At 42.1% G+C, this 18,964-nt stretch overlaps 1 protein-coding gene across 1 annotated transcript in view; it reads left to right on the top strand.

Annotated features, from left to right (window-relative positions):
• The window catches only part of WIF1 (WNT inhibitory factor 1), a 42,413-nt gene that overhangs the window by 4,642 nt on the left and 18,807 nt on the right, over positions 1-18,964 (top strand). Inside the window, exon 3 of the mRNA XM_040596856.1 lies at positions 17,732-17,840. Within this exon, the coding sequence (XP_040452790.1) occupies positions 17,732-17,840 (109 nt within the window). The remainder of the gene's footprint in view (positions 1-17,731; positions 17,841-18,964) is intronic.

Genomic DNA, 18,964 nt, shown 5'->3' with positions numbered 1-18,964 from the left:
GCTGCTTTCGTCCTTTCGTATGTGGGAGAAGTATTTGGGTGAGAAGCCAGAAGAATTATTGTAGCAGCTTCCCTCCTACTCCCAACTGTCATGAGTACCCCACAGCTCCTCTCCTGTTGCATGGTTGAATGCGTGTGTCCGTGATGTGCCATTTGGTCAGTTGTATGCTGGTGCCTGAATCTCATGTCTCATGGTGCATGGATATCACATGTATATTAGTGCTAAAGACATATCCAGCCTGGTGCTGCTGGATGCATGCCCATGCCATTTTGTGATATGGCAGTGGTGGTTCTGCCCTATGACAGGAGATGTGCATTGTGTGCAAGGGAATAAAGTGCTGGGGAAAGGTCTTTGGTCTGGGAGAACTTCTGGTCACAAGAGCACAAGTGTCAGGAGGCAAGGGGGCATCTCGGCATATAGTCCTTGGGGCCCTTAGAAGAGGCAACTGGACCTGACCCTACTGGAATGGCTGGGTTACTTCTGATCAGAGTTATTGATAACCTTGAGTAAAGCAAAAAGATGCGTACCTTGTAAAGAGAGGTCATCAAGGCATTTCCTAGCATCATTTCTATATTGTAAAGTGGAGCTTAGGAGTGCTATTTAATTACAGCTTGTGGAGGATAGATCTGATCTCAGAGATGTGAGCATCAACCCTGAATAGCTCAATTGATTTTTCTGGAATTACCCTGTACTGCTGAGATGTAGCCTGACTATGAAGATAAAATGGAATATCCAGCTATGCCACTAGTTTTGTTTCCTTGTCCAGAGGAAAGCTAACAGACTACCAGTTTTAAGGCATTATTGATGTAATAGGGTTCTCCATTCAAACATCATTATTTCCCTGATAAACTGAAATTAAAAAAAAAAAACAACAGTGAATTTCAAAGCATGTAATTCTTCAAAGGAAGCCTTTCTTCAGAGAAACTGCTGATTTTTTTGTAAATATTTTACTCATACCCAGCGATTGCAGTGATGCTTTTCAGGTTAAAAAATGGCTCATGTGCACAATTTAGGGTTTTCTTCTGATAACGGTATTGGTGTTCTGGAAGTTTGGTCAGGGCAGTCGCATAAACTTGCACTCCTGGGATTTACAGTAGTACCTTCACTGCAGTTTCATGTTACCAAACAGGGGAAATACTTTGTTTTCTGACCTCTGTACCAAAATTTCCATGTGGAATGCGAGGATGTTTACATACTGTGAGCATGATTTTTAGACAGAGCGTTCTCATATTGAGAGCACAGCTCCAAACCTTTAATATTTAGATTCTGCTCAGCTGTGGTATTTTGCGTCTCAGTGTTGTAGACATGCCACCAGGGATCAAAGTAATGCTGTAGAGATCCCACTTTCTTAGTAAGGCAGGCATGTGCCAGCCATCTGGTGTATCTGCTGATAGAAAACAGCAGTAAAGTTTCTCAAAGTTTTGCCAAGAAGAAAAGAGGGGGATTTATTGCTCAGCAGAGATGAGTTACAAGGCACCTTGTAGTGTAAGCTACATCTGGTTTCCATAGTAATTTACATGGTATATGTGTAAACTTCACAATTATTCTCTTTACACAGCAGTGTAAAGCTGTGTTAAATAAACCATTCTTCAAGATTTTCATTGTTTATCCTTTCTATAAATATTCTAATATATTTTTAACAAAAAAGCTTAAGTAATAAAATATTTCCACTACTTTTACAGTAGTAGCTGCATTGTACAACCTAACTGCTGAGAAGCACTGGAACTAACAGGACACCCCGAGCTTCAAGGCTATACTGTGTGAAAATGTACAGATTTTTTTTTCCCCATATTACTAATGGTTTTTCTAAAATATAAAATCTAAGCTGTGTTGCTTTCTTCTTCCTTGTGGAAGTCAAAATGTTTTCTGTCAACATCACCTCTTATTTACAGACAGCTTCCGAAGCATGTTCTTGGTGGTCCAAAGTTAATGCCATTACAAGTAATGCCATGGAGTAAAAAGTAAGAACTAACCATAACAAGAACTAGCTGGAAGGACTTTTAATGTATTTAACAACTTTTGTTGATATCATGCTTTCCAAAGAGGTTTTATTTTTTTTTTTTTGGGTAGCTATGAGTATGAATGACTTGGTTCTAGTGAAGTGTGAATTAATGAATGTGATGAAGAAGCATCCCCACTTCTTCTGTGGGGATGTTCTGGGAGACAGTGCTGAAAGCCTTACTACAGTCAAGGTAAACAAAATACACTGCCCTCCTCTCATCGCCCAAGCCAGCCATTAACACAAAATGGGTCAGGCACGAGCCCAGAACTGAGACTGGCTTGTACAATCACAGAGAAGCAGCAAACTGAGATCTGCCTCAGAAAAAGTAACATAAATAAAACAAGGACAGTGATGCTGTTGTAGGACTTTATCCAGATGTGATACCTGAAATCCACCACAGTATGTGGATTTGTAGTCCATTTATAGAAGACTGCGTAGCTGCACTAAAATGCTGAGAAGGAGTTACTTGACAAGTCTGATTTGGAGAAGAGGCACATGCAGAATAGAAATGCCTTAGTAAAGGCTTACAAAGATTTGGGGTGGATTTTTTTTTTCAGCCAAACAAGAAAACACCTGGATTTTTTTGCATCTAGTATGAAAGTTTGCTTTGTTTTGTAACCATCTGGTGGAATCTAGCTTGTTTGGCTGTATAAGGAAAAGTGGGCAATTGCCTTCCAGCTGCTTCAGCGCTTGCTGCCATCACTGCCAAATACTTCAATAAATAACTTAGAGACCAAACATGGCTTTCGGAGCTGGTTCCACAAATCCTCTGAAGTTGCCCCTTAGCCTGGATAAACAACTAGCTAAACCAAACTGATCCTAAAGGAAATAAATACGCTTGACATCAAACCTGGCAATCTCCCAGCCTCAGGTTTTGACCCATCACCAGGGAAAACAAACTCCCTAAACAGCAGCCCACTAATGAGAAGATCTGTCGCCAGCCCTGAGTGCTGAAGCACAGAAACCAGTAGCAAGAGCAGCAGAGCCAGCCTTCACAACGGTGGCTGCCTAGAGGAGGAGACAGCAGGCTCTTGGACCGTTCTGACCAGCAAAGAACAAGTTCAGAGCTTTCAGTACTGCGATTATGAACCTATTTGTTCTGAGAACATGAATAAGACATGGAGAAATCACAACTTGTTGATGAGCAGGAGAAGATAGGCTCTCCCTGCAGTGTTTTCTACGTGCTGTCAACTTGCAAATGTGTGAATGTTGATATGGTGGATGGGGATCTAAGACTAAAAAACATATAGGCAAGAAATAAAGTCCACTGAACAGCTTCAGTAAGGAGTACAAGTACCAGCTTCAACCTGTTCCTTTTAAACTGCAGCAAACTGCTTTCATTTTTCCAAGTTTGAGCCTTAGTCAGTTCTCTTTCTTGCAGAGGTTCTGGGAAATAAGTTGAACTGTTGAAACAGAGTCCATTTGAAACAAATTTATTTTTCCCTTGTGAAGCTACAGATACAACAAATTCCTGCAAGTGGCTATGTGTCTGCAGTATTCCACCCAGAGACCTTCAGTGAGAACAGGCAGGGTGTACCACAGAGCCCACTGGCATCTGCCAGAAAGAAAGGAGAGGCAAAATACAGTTAACTGGGTCTGTAATCACAAGCAACAGATGAAATGCATAACCACATTAAGAGTTAGGAAATAATTTGCTAGCAGGTTGTGTTGACCATTGCATTGGTGGTTTTATTTATTATTTTTTTTCTTTGTGCTGGGTTTTCTTTCTCTCCTTCCTCCCAGTTTTGCAGAGGAACATCTATTCAGATTGCATAGGCGTGATCAGATTTCCGTATTGGTAAAGGAGTGTAGCTGAAGGCTTATAACCCAACATGTTGCTCCCCTCCAGTCAGAGCTGTGACATGTTGTCTTAAGTACAAGGTGGAGAAGCTTATACTGTGCCTTACAGAGAGAAATTAGAGATCTTCGTCGCATCAAGAACCACTTGGGTTTCACATTTTTACTTGACATAACCGTACCTTTCCTTTGGTGGGACAAAGTCTGCGCCTTATCCTGCCCAGTAATGGCATTGGCATTTGAATTATATCAGTGTGAATATCCTGATTAGTTAATAGACTCTTTGTAATTGTCCTTCCAAACATTTGCAGTTGAGTAAACTTCATAATTTATATAGTTGGTGCCATGATACCACTGTGACTATTATTTGTTTAGACAGCAATTAATTGAAACCTAGCAGTAGAATTACAAGTTTTAAAACATTACTATTTAACTTATTTATAAAAGACCTTTATTCATCCAAAACTAAGGTTTTCTCATCCTGTACAATACAACCAAGCAGTATAAGTTCGTTCAATTAAATTAATGGGGAAATATTTAAAAGGATGAGGAATCTGAAAGTTTGCTGGTGGGAGGAGTGATTACCTGGACTTACAGAGCTCACAGCCTCTGCAAGTTCTTGTGAAATCTCTGTTTCTCCACCTCTCCCTAGCCCCAACATCTCCAACAGAAACTTCTGTCTCTAGGTTTATATGTTTCCTGTCCCTGTCTGCAAAGATTGAGGTAACTGCAGTAAGTCTTTCCTCTTCTTGGTTTAGAGCAGGTGATGGAGCATACCCAGGTTCTTTGGGATTTCCTCCCTTCTGCAGGCCAGAGGTCTCATAAAGAGTGGGAAGTAGGAAGCCGTTTTTGTGAGAGATGGAAAGAAAGGGATGGCTGTCGCCCTTCTGTGAAAGTGGCATTGTGAAATTCTTCCTTCTGTGATTCCTTTATAGCCACTCCCCGTAAAAACAAAAGAGGATCCCCAAACTAACCCTCTTGGCTCTGAGAGGAGAGCTGTGCCAGTCTCCTGCTCGGGCACTGTCTGGTTATTCCACTCAGGATTGGAGAAGGTGGAGGAAGCAGCCAGTCCCCAGGGGCTTCCCTGAGGACGGTGAGACACAGAAAGGAGGGCTAGTGCTTTTCTTGTAACCTGAGCAGAATTCCTTGAACTGATAATTACGGGAATTTGCAGCACTGTTTCACACATTATTATTATTGTTATGTCTTGACAACAAATCTGGTTTTGCTACCCTGGCCACATTCAGAGGACCGTTTACATGCATGAGCATCTACTCTGATGGTAATCAAGCAGCGAAGATGTTTACGTGAAGCTTGCTTTTTATCTCTGATTACAGACTTCCAGATAAGCCAGATTTAGTAATGGTATACTTAAATTAGTTCCTGTGGTAAAGTCTAAGTTATATTTCTGTCAAGGACAAGATGAGCTACTGACCACTCTCAATGCACTGAAAATATTTGAAGACATTTATTTGAAAAAGCAAAAACCCTTGGATTAAAATTTGTACAACCTGCATGTCAACAGCTCAACCATCAACGAAACATACCTTTCGGTATATCGTTGAAAATGGACCTTCTAACTGAGGTGTGTTGTTTGCCTGTTGTCCTTCAGGAGTATGTTAATAGCCTGCAGATAAACCACAGATTTCTACTACTTTAAAAATCTGCATTTGAAAACATATGTGGGTTTTAGGAAATGACCAGCATGGTTTGAGCTTGAGAGTTTTTTCCATATACATTTCCCCCAAAAAACATTCCTAATGAATCTTGTTGTCAGCAAGTTGTGGCGTTCCAGTTTCTGCCACCCATAATTCATATGAATCTCAGTTTATGAAATACAATTGAAAGGTGGCAGCAACAAACTATTATATTAAGGTAGTTGGCCTTCATGTGCAAGCATGCTTTCCCCAGACCTCTGCATGTCTTGTACTGCACAGCTTGTGACTGTGCAGTTTACTGTGTATCTGCATATTAATATGTCCAGTTGATGTAATGGGCCAGATTTCCAAAGGCTACCCGGTGTTTGTAACAGCCATTCACCCTGAGGAAGCCCACGGGCCTTCAGCAGCAGTTCTTTGGTTCTGAGATTCACAGTTGCAAAAGCACCTGAGTCACGTCTCATAGATGAGGGTTGGTATGGGCTCATGTACCTAATGAGCTTTGAATGTCTCGTGTAAAAACAGAGGCAGAGGTAAGTTTGTACATATGGCATTATTCACTGGTATTTCCTGGTTTTTGACTGCTTAACTGGATACCATAAGGCTTCTTGAAAGTTGTTTGTTTTTTTTTTTTGACACAAGTGTTTTTTGTATGACATTTTCTCTGTTTCCTTTAAAAGAAAACCAAATGATTGAAAGGTAGAAAGAATTAGGGAAAAAACTCTACTGTGTTCCTCGGAGATCTGTAAGTTTGAAAACAGCTTGCATGTTACATAAACTGAATTGTCTAGACAGTGGTGTGTCTCTTCACCCTGAGCGGAGCAGAGATGGGATCTCCTTCCCCACGCCGGGGAGGCTGTGGGAGAGGAGCTGCAGCGAGCAGGTTGTGTGGGCCTTCCTCAGCCGCAGGGCTCCCCGGCTGTGCTCCATGGTCCTTCTCCGGTACATTTTAGGAGATCCACAGGAGGGAGCCCCTATGCTGTGTGCACCACCGTGCTGGCAACGGCTGCTGGAGGAGCTCAGGCTCACTTGACGCAGGAGTGCATGGGTTCCAGGCTGGTTTGCCCGAGAACCTCAGGCGCAAAAGCAGCCGAGCATGGGCCTCACCTTTGCGCTAGAACAGCATCATCCTTAGCTGAGACAGGTCATACCCTGACCAGTGGATTTCCTCACTGGCAAACTGTATGTGTGTGGTCAGTGTGACCACAAATGCCTCTGGTGCAGCATCCTTGTCCAGCCTTCCGTGAGACTCTGCACAACATTTTCCTAAGATGTGGCAAGAGAGTCACTTGAAAACAGATGTGCGACCTGTCTTCACTTCAGCTGCACAGCACACCTACATGGCATGCCACAACTGGAAAGGTGGCACTTGGTGACTCCCTGGTCACATTTTAGAAACGTGTTTGTAATCCAGCGTTGCTCCAAAGAAACCTGTTAACACAAACTGCTTAAAACCCAAAGCTTAAAAACATGACAAACCTGAGTCAACATGAATTATTCCTGGTGTAAAACCTCAGTGAACAATAGCAAGATATTTCTGAGGCTGGGATCACATGTTTGGATTTTTAAGTTTTTCTCAGAGGTAAAAAGCCTTGTGTCCACATGATGACTCTGGCAGTGCTATCGAGAATGCACGTGCCCTGTTTGGGTGCGGGTTCTGTTGCTTTCAGCAGTGCATTGAGGCAACCAACTTCTTGCTGATGATTCGCAGTGTAGCTGCTTCCTCACGCCAGGATAATAAAACGTGACGCCTGTCAATGGCATAGGAACAATTTGCCTCACTTCCAGTGCCATTCCACAACAGCTTCAGCCAGGCTACCAGCTGACACTGTCCCATCTTCTTTCCCATCCCTGGTCACACATTTCCATTCTCTTTGTTGTGCCAGTGCTGATGGGCTGCTCAGGGAGCTGCTCTGGCTGAAAACTAACCCTGCAGAAAGAAGTGATCAATTTTTAGCTTCATCTGCTCTCTTGGTTAGCTCATCACACGGGCCATGTCTGAAGAGGGTGGGACTGTGACAGCACAGTCTCAGGCTGCCTTCTGCTGCCCTGGTGCAGTCCCAGTACTGCAAGCTACAGAAAATGTGGCAAACCAAATCAGAACAGAGAAACAACTCCCAAACCCCAAGCACCTTCTCACTGGCAGAAATTCAAGCAGAACCAAATAAAATTGACTCAGCCGGCTGGTATCACAGCGAGTCCTGATGCAGGTGACAGGTAGGGCTGGACCCATAGGCTGCTGTCTGAGCACTGCATTTCTGCACCCTGTAGTGATGCAGAGAGCAGACCTGACAGCTCAGCAGGGCCTGCAGTGCAGGACATTGTTCTGCTCCAGTGTGTCTTTCTTCCTGCAAGTACCATGGACCACACTCAGTCCAGAGCTACTCACTGCGTTTAGACAATAAAGGCTGGTTTGGGGCATTTGGAGAACCTCCAGCAGCCTTTGACTCCAGCAGAAGTTAGGGAGTGTCAGCACATCTGGGATGTATTAAGTGACAAAAAAGGACAATTTGGCCTCAGTCTGCAAGAGCAGACCAGATTTACCATAGTTGTGCGTCAAGGAATAAATTACATCTCTGATCTTAGCAAAACTCTTAATCCCAAATGGGGCAGTTATCTCAAAGCAGAGTATAAGCTTCCGGTCTCATCAGACTCCAGCTGGTTTTTCATCAGAGGTAAATCTGGGGAGGTCCACGTATTCTTGTCTGAAGCTGAACTGTCTCACTGGCATTTTCTCGAATAAAAATGAGGTTAGGGTCTCTGCAAAACATTCTTCTGGGGACCTTTCAGCTGCTAGCCCTCCCTGTCAGGATTTATATTGACAGATGATAGGCCATGTTATCCAGAGTGGAAAAAAACCCAGAAGGATGATGTAGCTTTCCCAAAATAAGCTTCATACCTTTCTGAGTAGGACTCAGTCCTGCAAATGTGTGCAGAGGGTTCATCTGGAAGCTCAACTTGACCCTGACTGTCACAACTCTTCCTAATTTCTTTTCATCTTCCTCGAATGGAGGGTTGCCCTGGTCATGCCAGCACTGCCTGTACCAGAACACTACTTTTGTCTTTCACCAAGTTCATCTGCACAAAACTTTTAACCTAGAAAGTGCCAGGACTATTTCTTAATCCCACTGAAGATAGGGACAGTAGCAGAAGGAGAAAAAAGGAAAAACCAGCATGGCTCTTTGCCATGTTCATCATCTGAATCCCCTCTAAATAAAGATTGTGACCAGAAGAAGAAGAAGGCGAGAAGGACAGGCCTTGAAAAGGAAGGGACTGGTACACTAGCAGTGGCTAGGGCAGAAGACAGACATTTTTGGTGAGGGGGCTTCTCTAAATAACCCACTTAGACTCAGTGGAATGGTACCAAGTGGAGAGAACTGTGTTCAGCAGCACAGCCACGTGCCACAGCGAAACTCAGGACTCGCTGCCTCTCTGGTGCGCAACTTTACAAACCAGCACAGAGAAATTCAGCAGAGCCCAGGGCACGTGAAGGTGCCCACGCCACGAAAAGGCTCCATCTGCACCAGGGGGAGCGAGAAAGGCAGTTCAAGACAGCAGGTAAATCAGACTCTCACTGGGCTGAATTGTATTCTGCAAGTGCTGCTCTTTCCTCTGAGTGTCGAGGAAATTGGGAATGAGCTGGCCTTAAGGAAGATACTTCATTTAAATGCTGGGAAATACATTGGACCATTCTGGACCTTAAATCAAAAGGCTGGACCCTGTGAGGCTGGCACTGTAACCCAGGGGTGAAGCTGTGCAGATCCTGCCTAACCTAAGAAACAGCCTGAAAGACAAGTTGTTTGAAAAACTGTTCAGTTTCTCATCAGAAACTGGGGATATGGTAGTACTTTCCTGCTTTATGATGCTTTGCAAAATTTAAGGTATAGTTACGGAGGGCATAACTATATGGAGGCCTGTGTGGTACGTGGAAATATTACAGTAATGTATGTCCACATACCAGGGTCTTGTCTCAATAGCCAAATCAGTGTTTTTTCAGGTACAACAGCAAACACACAAGTTCCTTTTCAGATGCACCAATCAAACATTCTATTTAAATAAAAATTTAGTTGTTCCTTCATGGTAGAATTTGCTTTGGTCAATGTCAGCCTGTGAAACAAGAACAAAATTACTCTGGATATTTAAAAAAAAAAAAGGCATTGAAAAATCCATGCAGCAGGTGTTAAAAGAGAGCAGTGTGAAGGAAGTCTTTCTAGCAACTAATCAGATAAAGAGTTGAATTTTTTCCAAAATGTTTACACCGTAACTTTTAAACACTTGTTTGCTTGAAATACAAGGCTAAAGACCATTATCTACTGAGCAGTAGATAAAGAAACTCTCACTCAGAGGTGCTTCAAACTTTCTGCCACTTAGGTGCACAAAAGCGGAAGCGTCCCACTTTGAGACCCTAGAAAAGGACTCCAGTCTGACAGAAGCTGCTGTGTGATTTCATAACTTTTGGGAAATTTCATTGCTTACATTTTGGGGAGAGATATTTATTATATGGGAGTGCCAGTTAAAGCCAAGAGTGAAACACATGGACTCAATAAAGGCCCAATTACATGACCTTTGCTGTTTGCCATGCTTTTAACTTGTGTAAGTTATTGATTACACTTTCATGAGATCATAATGAGAAGTTTGTTCTTTGGTAATGGTGTGCTAGAGGAGCTTTATCCTCAACTTCAAAGCTGTCCTGTGAGGCTTAAGAACAAAGGGTTGGAAGTTTGAAGCATGGCCAAAATGAATCCGTGTGCATTATCTATGTTTACCACCAAGCAGGAGGTGGATTAGCATATTCTTCAGCTGTGAACTTTCTCTCGTCACATCAGATGAGCCACCATCTCTAAGGTTTACATTTGTGCTTTTAAAAGCATTCTGTTTAATTAAATGTAGTGTCTGCTCAGATCTCCATCGTAACTAGTCTAAACGCTTGTTAGTGCAATCGTTTCCCTAATTGTAAAGGTTTTATTGAAATTATTTGATAGTCTCTGAAAAGAATTTTCAGGCTAATTTATTAGTTATAAATAAATCTATCCAGAGCCTGAAACTGCAAACAGTTTGTAATCTATGTAAAGATGCACTTCCAGGACCAGCCATCCAAGGATTTCACTTATTTTTCAAGCTATGAGGGGAAGAAAACAACCTCTCAGTTTATTCTCAATGTAGATAGAGCCACATAGTTGTGTTGCAGGTGCTGATAGTAGACCTGTACAGCATTGTTTTGTTAGGAACTAGCCTGATGAGACAGGTTTTAGTTTTTTTCTCTAAGAGGCAGTAATAATTTCCCCTTAGGAAATCGGCATTTTGAACATCCCTGATCATGAAATCTCCACTGGAGAGAGCACTGATCTTCCTGTGTGTGATGAAAGAATCAATTAGCTCTTGTTGAGCCAGAACAAGAAATAACTTCAGGATAATAGCTTTTACCAGTTATCAGGATACCAGAACAATATGTTTCATTAAATATTTGAAGATAATGAAGGCTTGTGTATCTTTAACTTTTTTTAATCTGAACTCTTAACGCTGTTTTTCTGTTGGGGATATTGGTTGTTTATTTCCCCTTCCCCAAAGCAGAGTTTTCTAATTTGCATCTGTAAGACATAGGAGAAAACAATTTAAAGGAGTCTTGTGCACCACGTACACATTCCAGCCTGGTTCATGCTGCAAAATATTATTCCTTGCTATAGATTTTCAAGATGTAATTAACTGTGAATCTTCATGAAACCCCTTTTTTGTCTCCTTTTAGCTTAGTTTTCTCAGTAGTAACTAGGGAAGCAGTAATAAAATATGTTACATAAAATCTGTTAAACAAGAAAACATCTAAATATGGAGAGTTGTGCTCTCTTGCTTTCTCTTTTGTTTCTGAATAAAGCAAGGTAAAGAAGGAGTGAGAAACCCCAAGACTTTCCTCAACAAGTAGCTGTAAATTTGTTGTGACTGTTAAGAAATTCTGCATGCCACGTGCCTTTGTATCGATGTACTTGTACTTACTTGGAAATTGTTGTGGATCTGTTTGCCCATCTACTGCTTTCAAAGGCTTTAGCCTTGTGGAATGGTCCCACTGTCCCCATTACAGATGCCTACTGCATCAAGGGATTGACTCTGATCTAACATTGGCAGGCTGATGATGGACAGGGATGTGCAACAGGTGTTTGTTTATTTGGCTCTCTGTTTCAGGTAGTCTACTTTTCTTGCGTGTGGGGATGAGTTTCAAAGTTAATATTCTGCTGGTGTATTTCGATTTTTCTTTTTCGCTGGTGCCCATCTTGAACCCCACTCTTTCTGCCAAGCCTTTCAGCTTCCAGTCTTGTGTTGGTTTCAAATGACCCCTTCAAATGCTAGAGCGCTTCCAGAACTCAAGGTCTGGTGGGAGAAAATATCAGCTCAAAATGACCAAGTAGCAGCCCTGTTTCCCCTGTCTCCCAAAGAGTAGCCAACTGCCAGAAACTCAACTGCTAAACGTAATCTAAATCTATTACTTTGCGGCCTCACCAAGCTTCTTGACAGTGATTTCTTTGCATTACTTACCTTTACAGAAATTATTTTCTTATTACTTGGAGGAAAGTTTAATGTATTCTTGCAAAGATTTCTGTCCATCTCTCCTGTGCAAAGCATTCTCAGAAGCCTGCAATGTCACCTCTCAAAATCTGGGGCTCCTTTTGACAGCAATGAAGAAATTTCTTTTTTCCAGCTTTCTAAGTCCTTCTTTTGGAGGATGTGATCTGCCATCCACAGTCACATGTCACAGGAAACATTAAGCACCACTTAGTGATCTTCCATTGACAAAACCAGAGAGTTTTTGTCCCATTCTTCTTCTAAAACCACTAAAACCACAAGTGGTTATTGTTGAAAGTTGCATGCAGGGATTCACTCCCTTGTTAAAAAAAGTCTTCCTCCTCATGCATGGATTTTCTTCAGTCTGCCACAGTTTTCTTAACGTGAAGAAAGCAGGCATAAAACATGCTCTGCAGAGCTGTGTGCATTTCACCACAGCGGTGTGCAATTAACAGTCACATCATGTATTTTTCTTTGAGATTGCCCATGTCACTGAATTCTGATTTGAGTCCTTCTTTCTTAGAAACACAAAAATATCTCCATTTTTCCTTTTGTGTGCACCTCTGATTTTGTTAATCCTACTTCTTCAGTTCGTTCCCATACCCTTAGCAAACAGGCAGGTTATCCTGTCTTCTGTGTAAAATGGTGTTCTCAGAGCGTGTTTCTGTATCACTTCGTACTGTTAAGCATGCCTCCTACTTTGGGACTACCTTGTGAAGCTGATGGCAAATCTCTTTGAGTGTCACACGGAGGTACAAAAAATGGTTTACCCACTCTGTGACAGGACCATTTATCAAGTAAGGCCAGGCTGCCTTCCCTAGCAGAAAAATAAAACTTTGTAAGCAGACAGTTTACTATCTGCTTGTCTAAGGAGGCATCATTATGATGTTCATTACAGCAGTGTCTAGACTGCACTGCAGTAATAAAATGTGCTGCTGACATACATACTCATACTCTGGCCAGGCTCCTTCAATAGCCTGGTACGTGCAGTATGGTTACAGCTCCCCTCTTTGTTGAAATTCATCTCATTTTGCTTCATGCTTCATCTTGGAATGTTAACGGACCAACTTCTCTGATCTAATGCAGTTAGTATCTTGGAGAAGCAATGGTCCATGCTGTAAACACCTAACAAACACATACATTGCCTCACTTTGTGATTTTATTTATGGCATACGGTGCTGTGAGCATCTGCTATAGATAATGCCTACTAGCATCTTTTAGCATGTGCATAGCCAGAAATATTCATGGATCTGGGATAAAAAGGAACTTTTTTGATGAGTTTCTATCTTTAAATGTAGAAAATTGGCATTAGGGTATATTTGTCCTTTAACTGATAACTGGTAACATTCAGCACTGATCCCTTTAAAATAATGAGAAGAAAATACAGTTAATTTCTTACATCTACTTGCAAAGCTAGCACATGTTCTCTTTTCTTTGTTAGAAGGGCTGCAGATTTCATTAGGTTATTGAGCTGTGACATACAACACTTCAAGCTACTCTGCTTCACTTCAGGTGCTACAATTAATTCTAATTCTACATATTTCATGTAAAATGAAGAAAACACAATGCACATTCCTGTGAATGTTTTGATTAAATACGAAACAAAACCAAGGTGGGCACAACATGGCATCTGAGTGATAAGAAAATTCTAAGGCAACAGATCTTGTACTGAGGAGCGGAGTTCTGTAGGAATTTTAAGTGTATATAATTTAAAACCAAACTGCCAACAGATGTTTGCTACAAGTCTTGTTAGAGGGCTTCGTTATTTTTATAACCTTTTAAATTCCTCTGATTTATAGAAAACAGCCATTTAAAGTCCATAAAAGTTAATCCTGACCATGGAATTATTTGCCTAAAAAGAAATTTCCTCCCTTTGCTGAAGGCTTAGTCCACATGAGGAACAGTTAAAGGGCAGCTGTGCAGGGCTACCTGCTGCCTGAAGGCACTGGGTCCCCAGACTGTTCACACACGGTCTGCAGGGGCCCTTGCCTCAGTTTCTGAGCATCTCAAAGTCTTTACAGAAAAGTAAAGCGTGTTCTTTCTTGGGTGCTTCCTGAAGTCAAGCCAAAACCAAAAATCTTCTGTGCGTGTAGAGTGTGCAGTTGTCAAAGATCAACAATTTATCTCAAACCCCATTTCCTCCGTCACCTCTGATCACACCATTTCTCTAAGATTTAGCTTCGGTACCAGATTTCCCCTCACATGCCAGATGCTTCATAGGCTGTCTTAAAAACAAAAACGTCACGAGATTGTTTTCGTAATGAAAAAGGGATTATAGATTATGAGTTCCCCCTTTATCTCTCAACAATATCCCAGGAAATTTTGCTCTCACTCACAATGACCACTTACAGCATAAATTACGGTAGTCACTAGACAATATTTTAATTGCACAGACCTATCTCTTCAATTAACCATCATGACTAAATTTCATGCTAGGCTGGAGCATGGTAAATATTTGCTGAGAGTGTGTTGTTTGCTTTTCAGTCATGATGATTAATGCAAATTAATTGGCAATCAACTCAATTACAGCGGGGCAGTACTGGAGACTAGATGTAGGGATTGTGTCAAGATAGATTTTTTCCAAATAGATAGGATTTATGGCAGCCAAATCTTGTTTCAGATTCACAGGTCTGAGGAGTTAAAACTACTTTGCTCCACTGTGCAGCCTCTCTAGACTGATTTTTGTATATAATTTTTATATCAAAATTTAACCACCCAGTGCAGTACGTGATTTGCAATCATACTCTGCAGCACATGGCTTCATAACTTTGAAGTCATGCTAGCTGCATCCACATGAGGTGTTTCAGGTCTTCTTAGATACTATCATTTGCAGGTGTCCATTTTTTGTCAGCTCAGCAGATGTACAAACCTTGGTGCAGAAGTGGTGAGAGTAGGTATCTCCCCCCAGTGCAATGTGTGGCTTTCCTCACGAGCAGCCTGTTGCTTGTGCAATGTCTCTTCCCATCTTTTTAACATGCGAGCAGAACTTACTCCTGCCTCGGGCACTAATCACTGCTGCGCCTCTGCTCTGGTTAGAGGAATGCCTTCCTCGTTAGGCGGTGAATATTGTGGCTCATGCAGCAATCGTTCCCCTTTCCCACAGTGAACTTTCTTTTTGTCTTTGTCCTTAGGCATCGTTTCAAGTCTAGAAAATGGGATTCCAGTTCCTTTCCTACAAATTAAGGTCTGGCTCACAAGCTAACCTGCTACAACAGCATGGCTGGAATGGAAATATGGGAGTGGAGCTATTTGGTCTAGTTAGCAGTTCTTGTTTACTAGAGTAGTACGAACATAATGTTTTAATATCCCAACCTATTATGACCTGGTTTAGATATAACCAAACATCAAAGCTAACCAATGAGAAACAGACAGAACGGCATTGACTCACTCATTGTACTATTCTATAGATGTGTGGAGACATATAATTATTTTTCTGAACCAAAGTTTTATTTGAAAACAAAAATGTTCACAATCTGACTTTATGGCTTGTTTTCATATTTTGGCATGGTATATTTTACTGGGAAGAAATGTCTTTAATTAAAAGCAGCCTTTTGAACATTACCCCAGACTTCAATTTTCATCTCCTGTTTTACTGCTTTGCTGTCCCCTCTCCCTCCCACATATGCTCCATGTGTTTAACCCACCCTTAAAAACTTTCATCGCTTCATTCCCTGTTGTTTTGCAAGGCCTCCTCTGCGGTTTCTGTGCCGACACAACACCCTCCGTGTGGATTGTGCCCCCCACATGCTGTTTGGGGTCTCCTTGGTGTCCCTGCACAGTGACTGGAGGTGCTGCCAGGGCTGATTAGGAATGTCTTAATGACCTTTCCACCCAGCTCCTGAGTGCCTTGCTGGTGTCACCAGAACCTAAAGGGAGATGGTCCCTCACACACTGCCAGGGTTTCTGCTCAGGTTAGCAGAGCACAGAATCACAGAAGGGCTGAGGATGACCTGAAACCAGACAGTCTGACCTCGAGGTGATCTAGTCCACCCCTCTGCTCAAGCAGGGTCACCTAGAGCCACTTGCCCAGGACTGTGTTGAGTTGGGTTTTGAATATCTTTGCAGATGGGGGCTCCACAACCTCTTTGGACATCCTTTGCCAGTGCTCAGTCACCTACATAGTAAAAAGGTGTTTTCTCAGGTTCAGATGGAGTTTTCTGTACTGTGTCCATTGCGTCTTGCCTTGTCACTGGGCACTGCCGGGCAGAGCCTGGCTCCATGTTCTTTACACCCCCTATCAACTATTTGCACACATTGATTAGATCTTCTGTCAACCTTCTCTGAATGGTCCCAGCTGTCTCGGCCTCTCCCTGTATGTCAGACACTCCAGTCCCTTGATCACCTTTGTGGCCCTTTGCTGGTCTCACTCCAGTAAGTCCATGTCTTCCTTGTGCTAGGGAGCCAGGATATTACAGGAGAAAAATGACAGTCTTCTCGCTAAGGGCATTGACTGCCATCTTGTAGACATAAATCAACTACATTTTATCAGCCCAAAGTTCTCATAAAATGTTGGTTTTAATCTCTCTTTATTTCACTATTTTAGCTACAAAGCCGACAACAATACTGTCTACTATCAATGAATTGCTGGGTGAAAACACTTTTTTGCCAGTGCCCTTGCTAAGGTCTCAAGTGCTTTTCTGAGAGCAGCAGGTACGATTACCTGTGAACCCTTATATGCTTCAGGATAAGTGAGAAGCCAGACTTTAGGTTCAAAGGTTCATTTCCACTTGCTCTGCACACCTGAAGTTGTTCCATTGACAGTAGGGGAAGCCTCCAGTGACATGGTAAGATGCATACATCTCAGAAGTATGTGGTGTGTACCGCTATGCTGCTGACGCATGACGTTGCTTTGCATCGAATGTGAAGAAATATTGAACAAATGACTGAACGGAGAGGCCAGGGTCCCGTGGAAGAAAGTAACGAAGCCTACAGTCTGTGCCACAGTGCAATATTGGGAGCAGGATGAAGGTAGTGGAAAGCAGTTTTTAAATCATGCCAACACCTTTTGGGGATCGCCAAAACAAATCATTTATGTTGCGGTTAATAATGAGTGACATGAAGCCGGCTCTGTAGGGGAGCTCTCAGCTCCACCCTTGGAGCAGTTTAATGAACTGGGGGTGCACAGGGCAGTGTTGGAGCTTTAAGCAAGCTATGTGTCCTAGCCTGGCGCTCCAGCAGTGCGGCGGTTCATTGCCTGGCACTGTTTCCCTCAGGCAGTGTGCCATGCTGTGCAGATCAGCCGAGAGCAAGGATGGATATTCTCATGCCACAGCTGCGTCGTGCGTATGGGTATGTCCTTTAAACTGCACTCGTGGTGCAAGCACATCACCCAGGCTCCCCAGGTAGTTCCAGGAGGATTCTGCCCCCAGAACAGCTTGAAGAATTAGCCTAGCATTCACACGTGTTTTGTGGTCTGCTAGGTAAAAGGTGTGGGTTGTGAAAAATTCCTTCTCTGTATAATACTTGTTCACTGTGTGAATGCCATTTTCCTTGCTGTTATGCTGCATCCCGATTACTGTATGGTCACTCACAGTCTCTGAAAGAGGAAATTATCTGAAAATTATGCTTGGGTGAAGAAGCACTCGGCGAAATAATAGAAACAAATCAAGTGAATGGCATAATAAAAAGTGTAGTATTTTTCTGCTGTAGTTTATATGCTAAATAGTTTGCTTCTGTGAATGCAATTAAAATACATACAGATTTTTCATTTGTTTTGTCACAGGCTGAGTACTTCTATGAGTTCCTGTCTTTGCACTCTTTGGATAAGGGCATAATGGCTGATCCAACTATAAATATCCCTCTGCTTGGAACAGTTCCTCATAAAGCATCAGGTTTGTGCTGTTGGTATTATAAATTGTGTTCCTGTAAAAAATATTCCATAGCCAGTAAAGTCTAAATGTTTTATTATGAATTGCAGTTCTGAAATTTATTGCTAAAGAAATGCTTGCCACAGTACTTGACACTGAACAGTTTGTGAGTGCCTTGCCTGACTACAGCAGTGTATTTTGTCTGAGCCAAGTCACCTGACGCTTTTATGTGTAGATAAATCAGTAAAAACTTGTACAGAATTGTTGCATAAAATTCATGTGCGTGAATACTACTGCTTAAGTTGTGCAACAATTGGGAAACAACGTCTTTGGTCACTGTAAGGAATAGTTATTAAATTATTCTGTTTCTCAGAGGTTACAGTTTGTGGACATTTTACTTTCAGCTGAGGTCAGCTGTTGTCATCACACATTCAGCTCAGAGACACAAATTCTAGTTTAGGATATTATCATTTACCACTTCTCCCTCAGTTGTGCATTCTTAGCTCTTCACTGGACCTTTTGCCTCCACAGCAGAGGCTGAGCCCAAGCCAACACGAGTGCCACAGAAGCACTGCGGTGCAGTGAGCCGAGTGAAGTAAAAAGGCTTCCACGGGAGGCTCTGAAGTAGATGAGTAACATTTTAGATGATTGCTCCAGGGCTAATGTGTGGTAGTCTCTGGCAGAATGGCAGAAATGTACATCTGGGTGACCGTAGCATCTTAGTGATTATGGTTTCATGATCAGCCTTAGCCAGCCTAAGACCACATGAGATAAAATGAGAAGGAAATGAGGAATGGAACAGGACAAGTGGACAGGCTGCAAGTGGAGCACTGATACATGAGTTTACATCTTTTACCAGTCTTTCTTTCTCTTATCTTTTTCAATGTATAAATTCTGACGGTTTGTGTTTGATATCCTCCATTTTCAGCTTGTAGCAGAATGGTGTCAAGGTAATGTTGCACATCTTTTTGCTGTGGCACCTGGTATTTAACATTAGTGATTGGTCTCTCCATTCAGTGTGGATGGAATGAGTGGTATTGACAATGGATTTGGGTGAAATGTTGTGATATTTGTACCATAGTTGCTGCAATTTAATTGGTTGCAAGCCTGACATGTTGGCAAATAAAGACATTTAAATGTAACTAAAA

This window comes from Falco naumanni, chromosome 5 (assembly GCF_017639655.2).
Source record: "Falco naumanni isolate bFalNau1 chromosome 5, bFalNau1.pat, whole genome shotgun sequence".
Classification (NCBI taxonomy): Eukaryota; Metazoa; Chordata; class Aves; order Falconiformes; family Falconidae; genus Falco; species Falco naumanni.
This window is presented reverse-complemented; position numbering and strand designations above follow the sequence as displayed.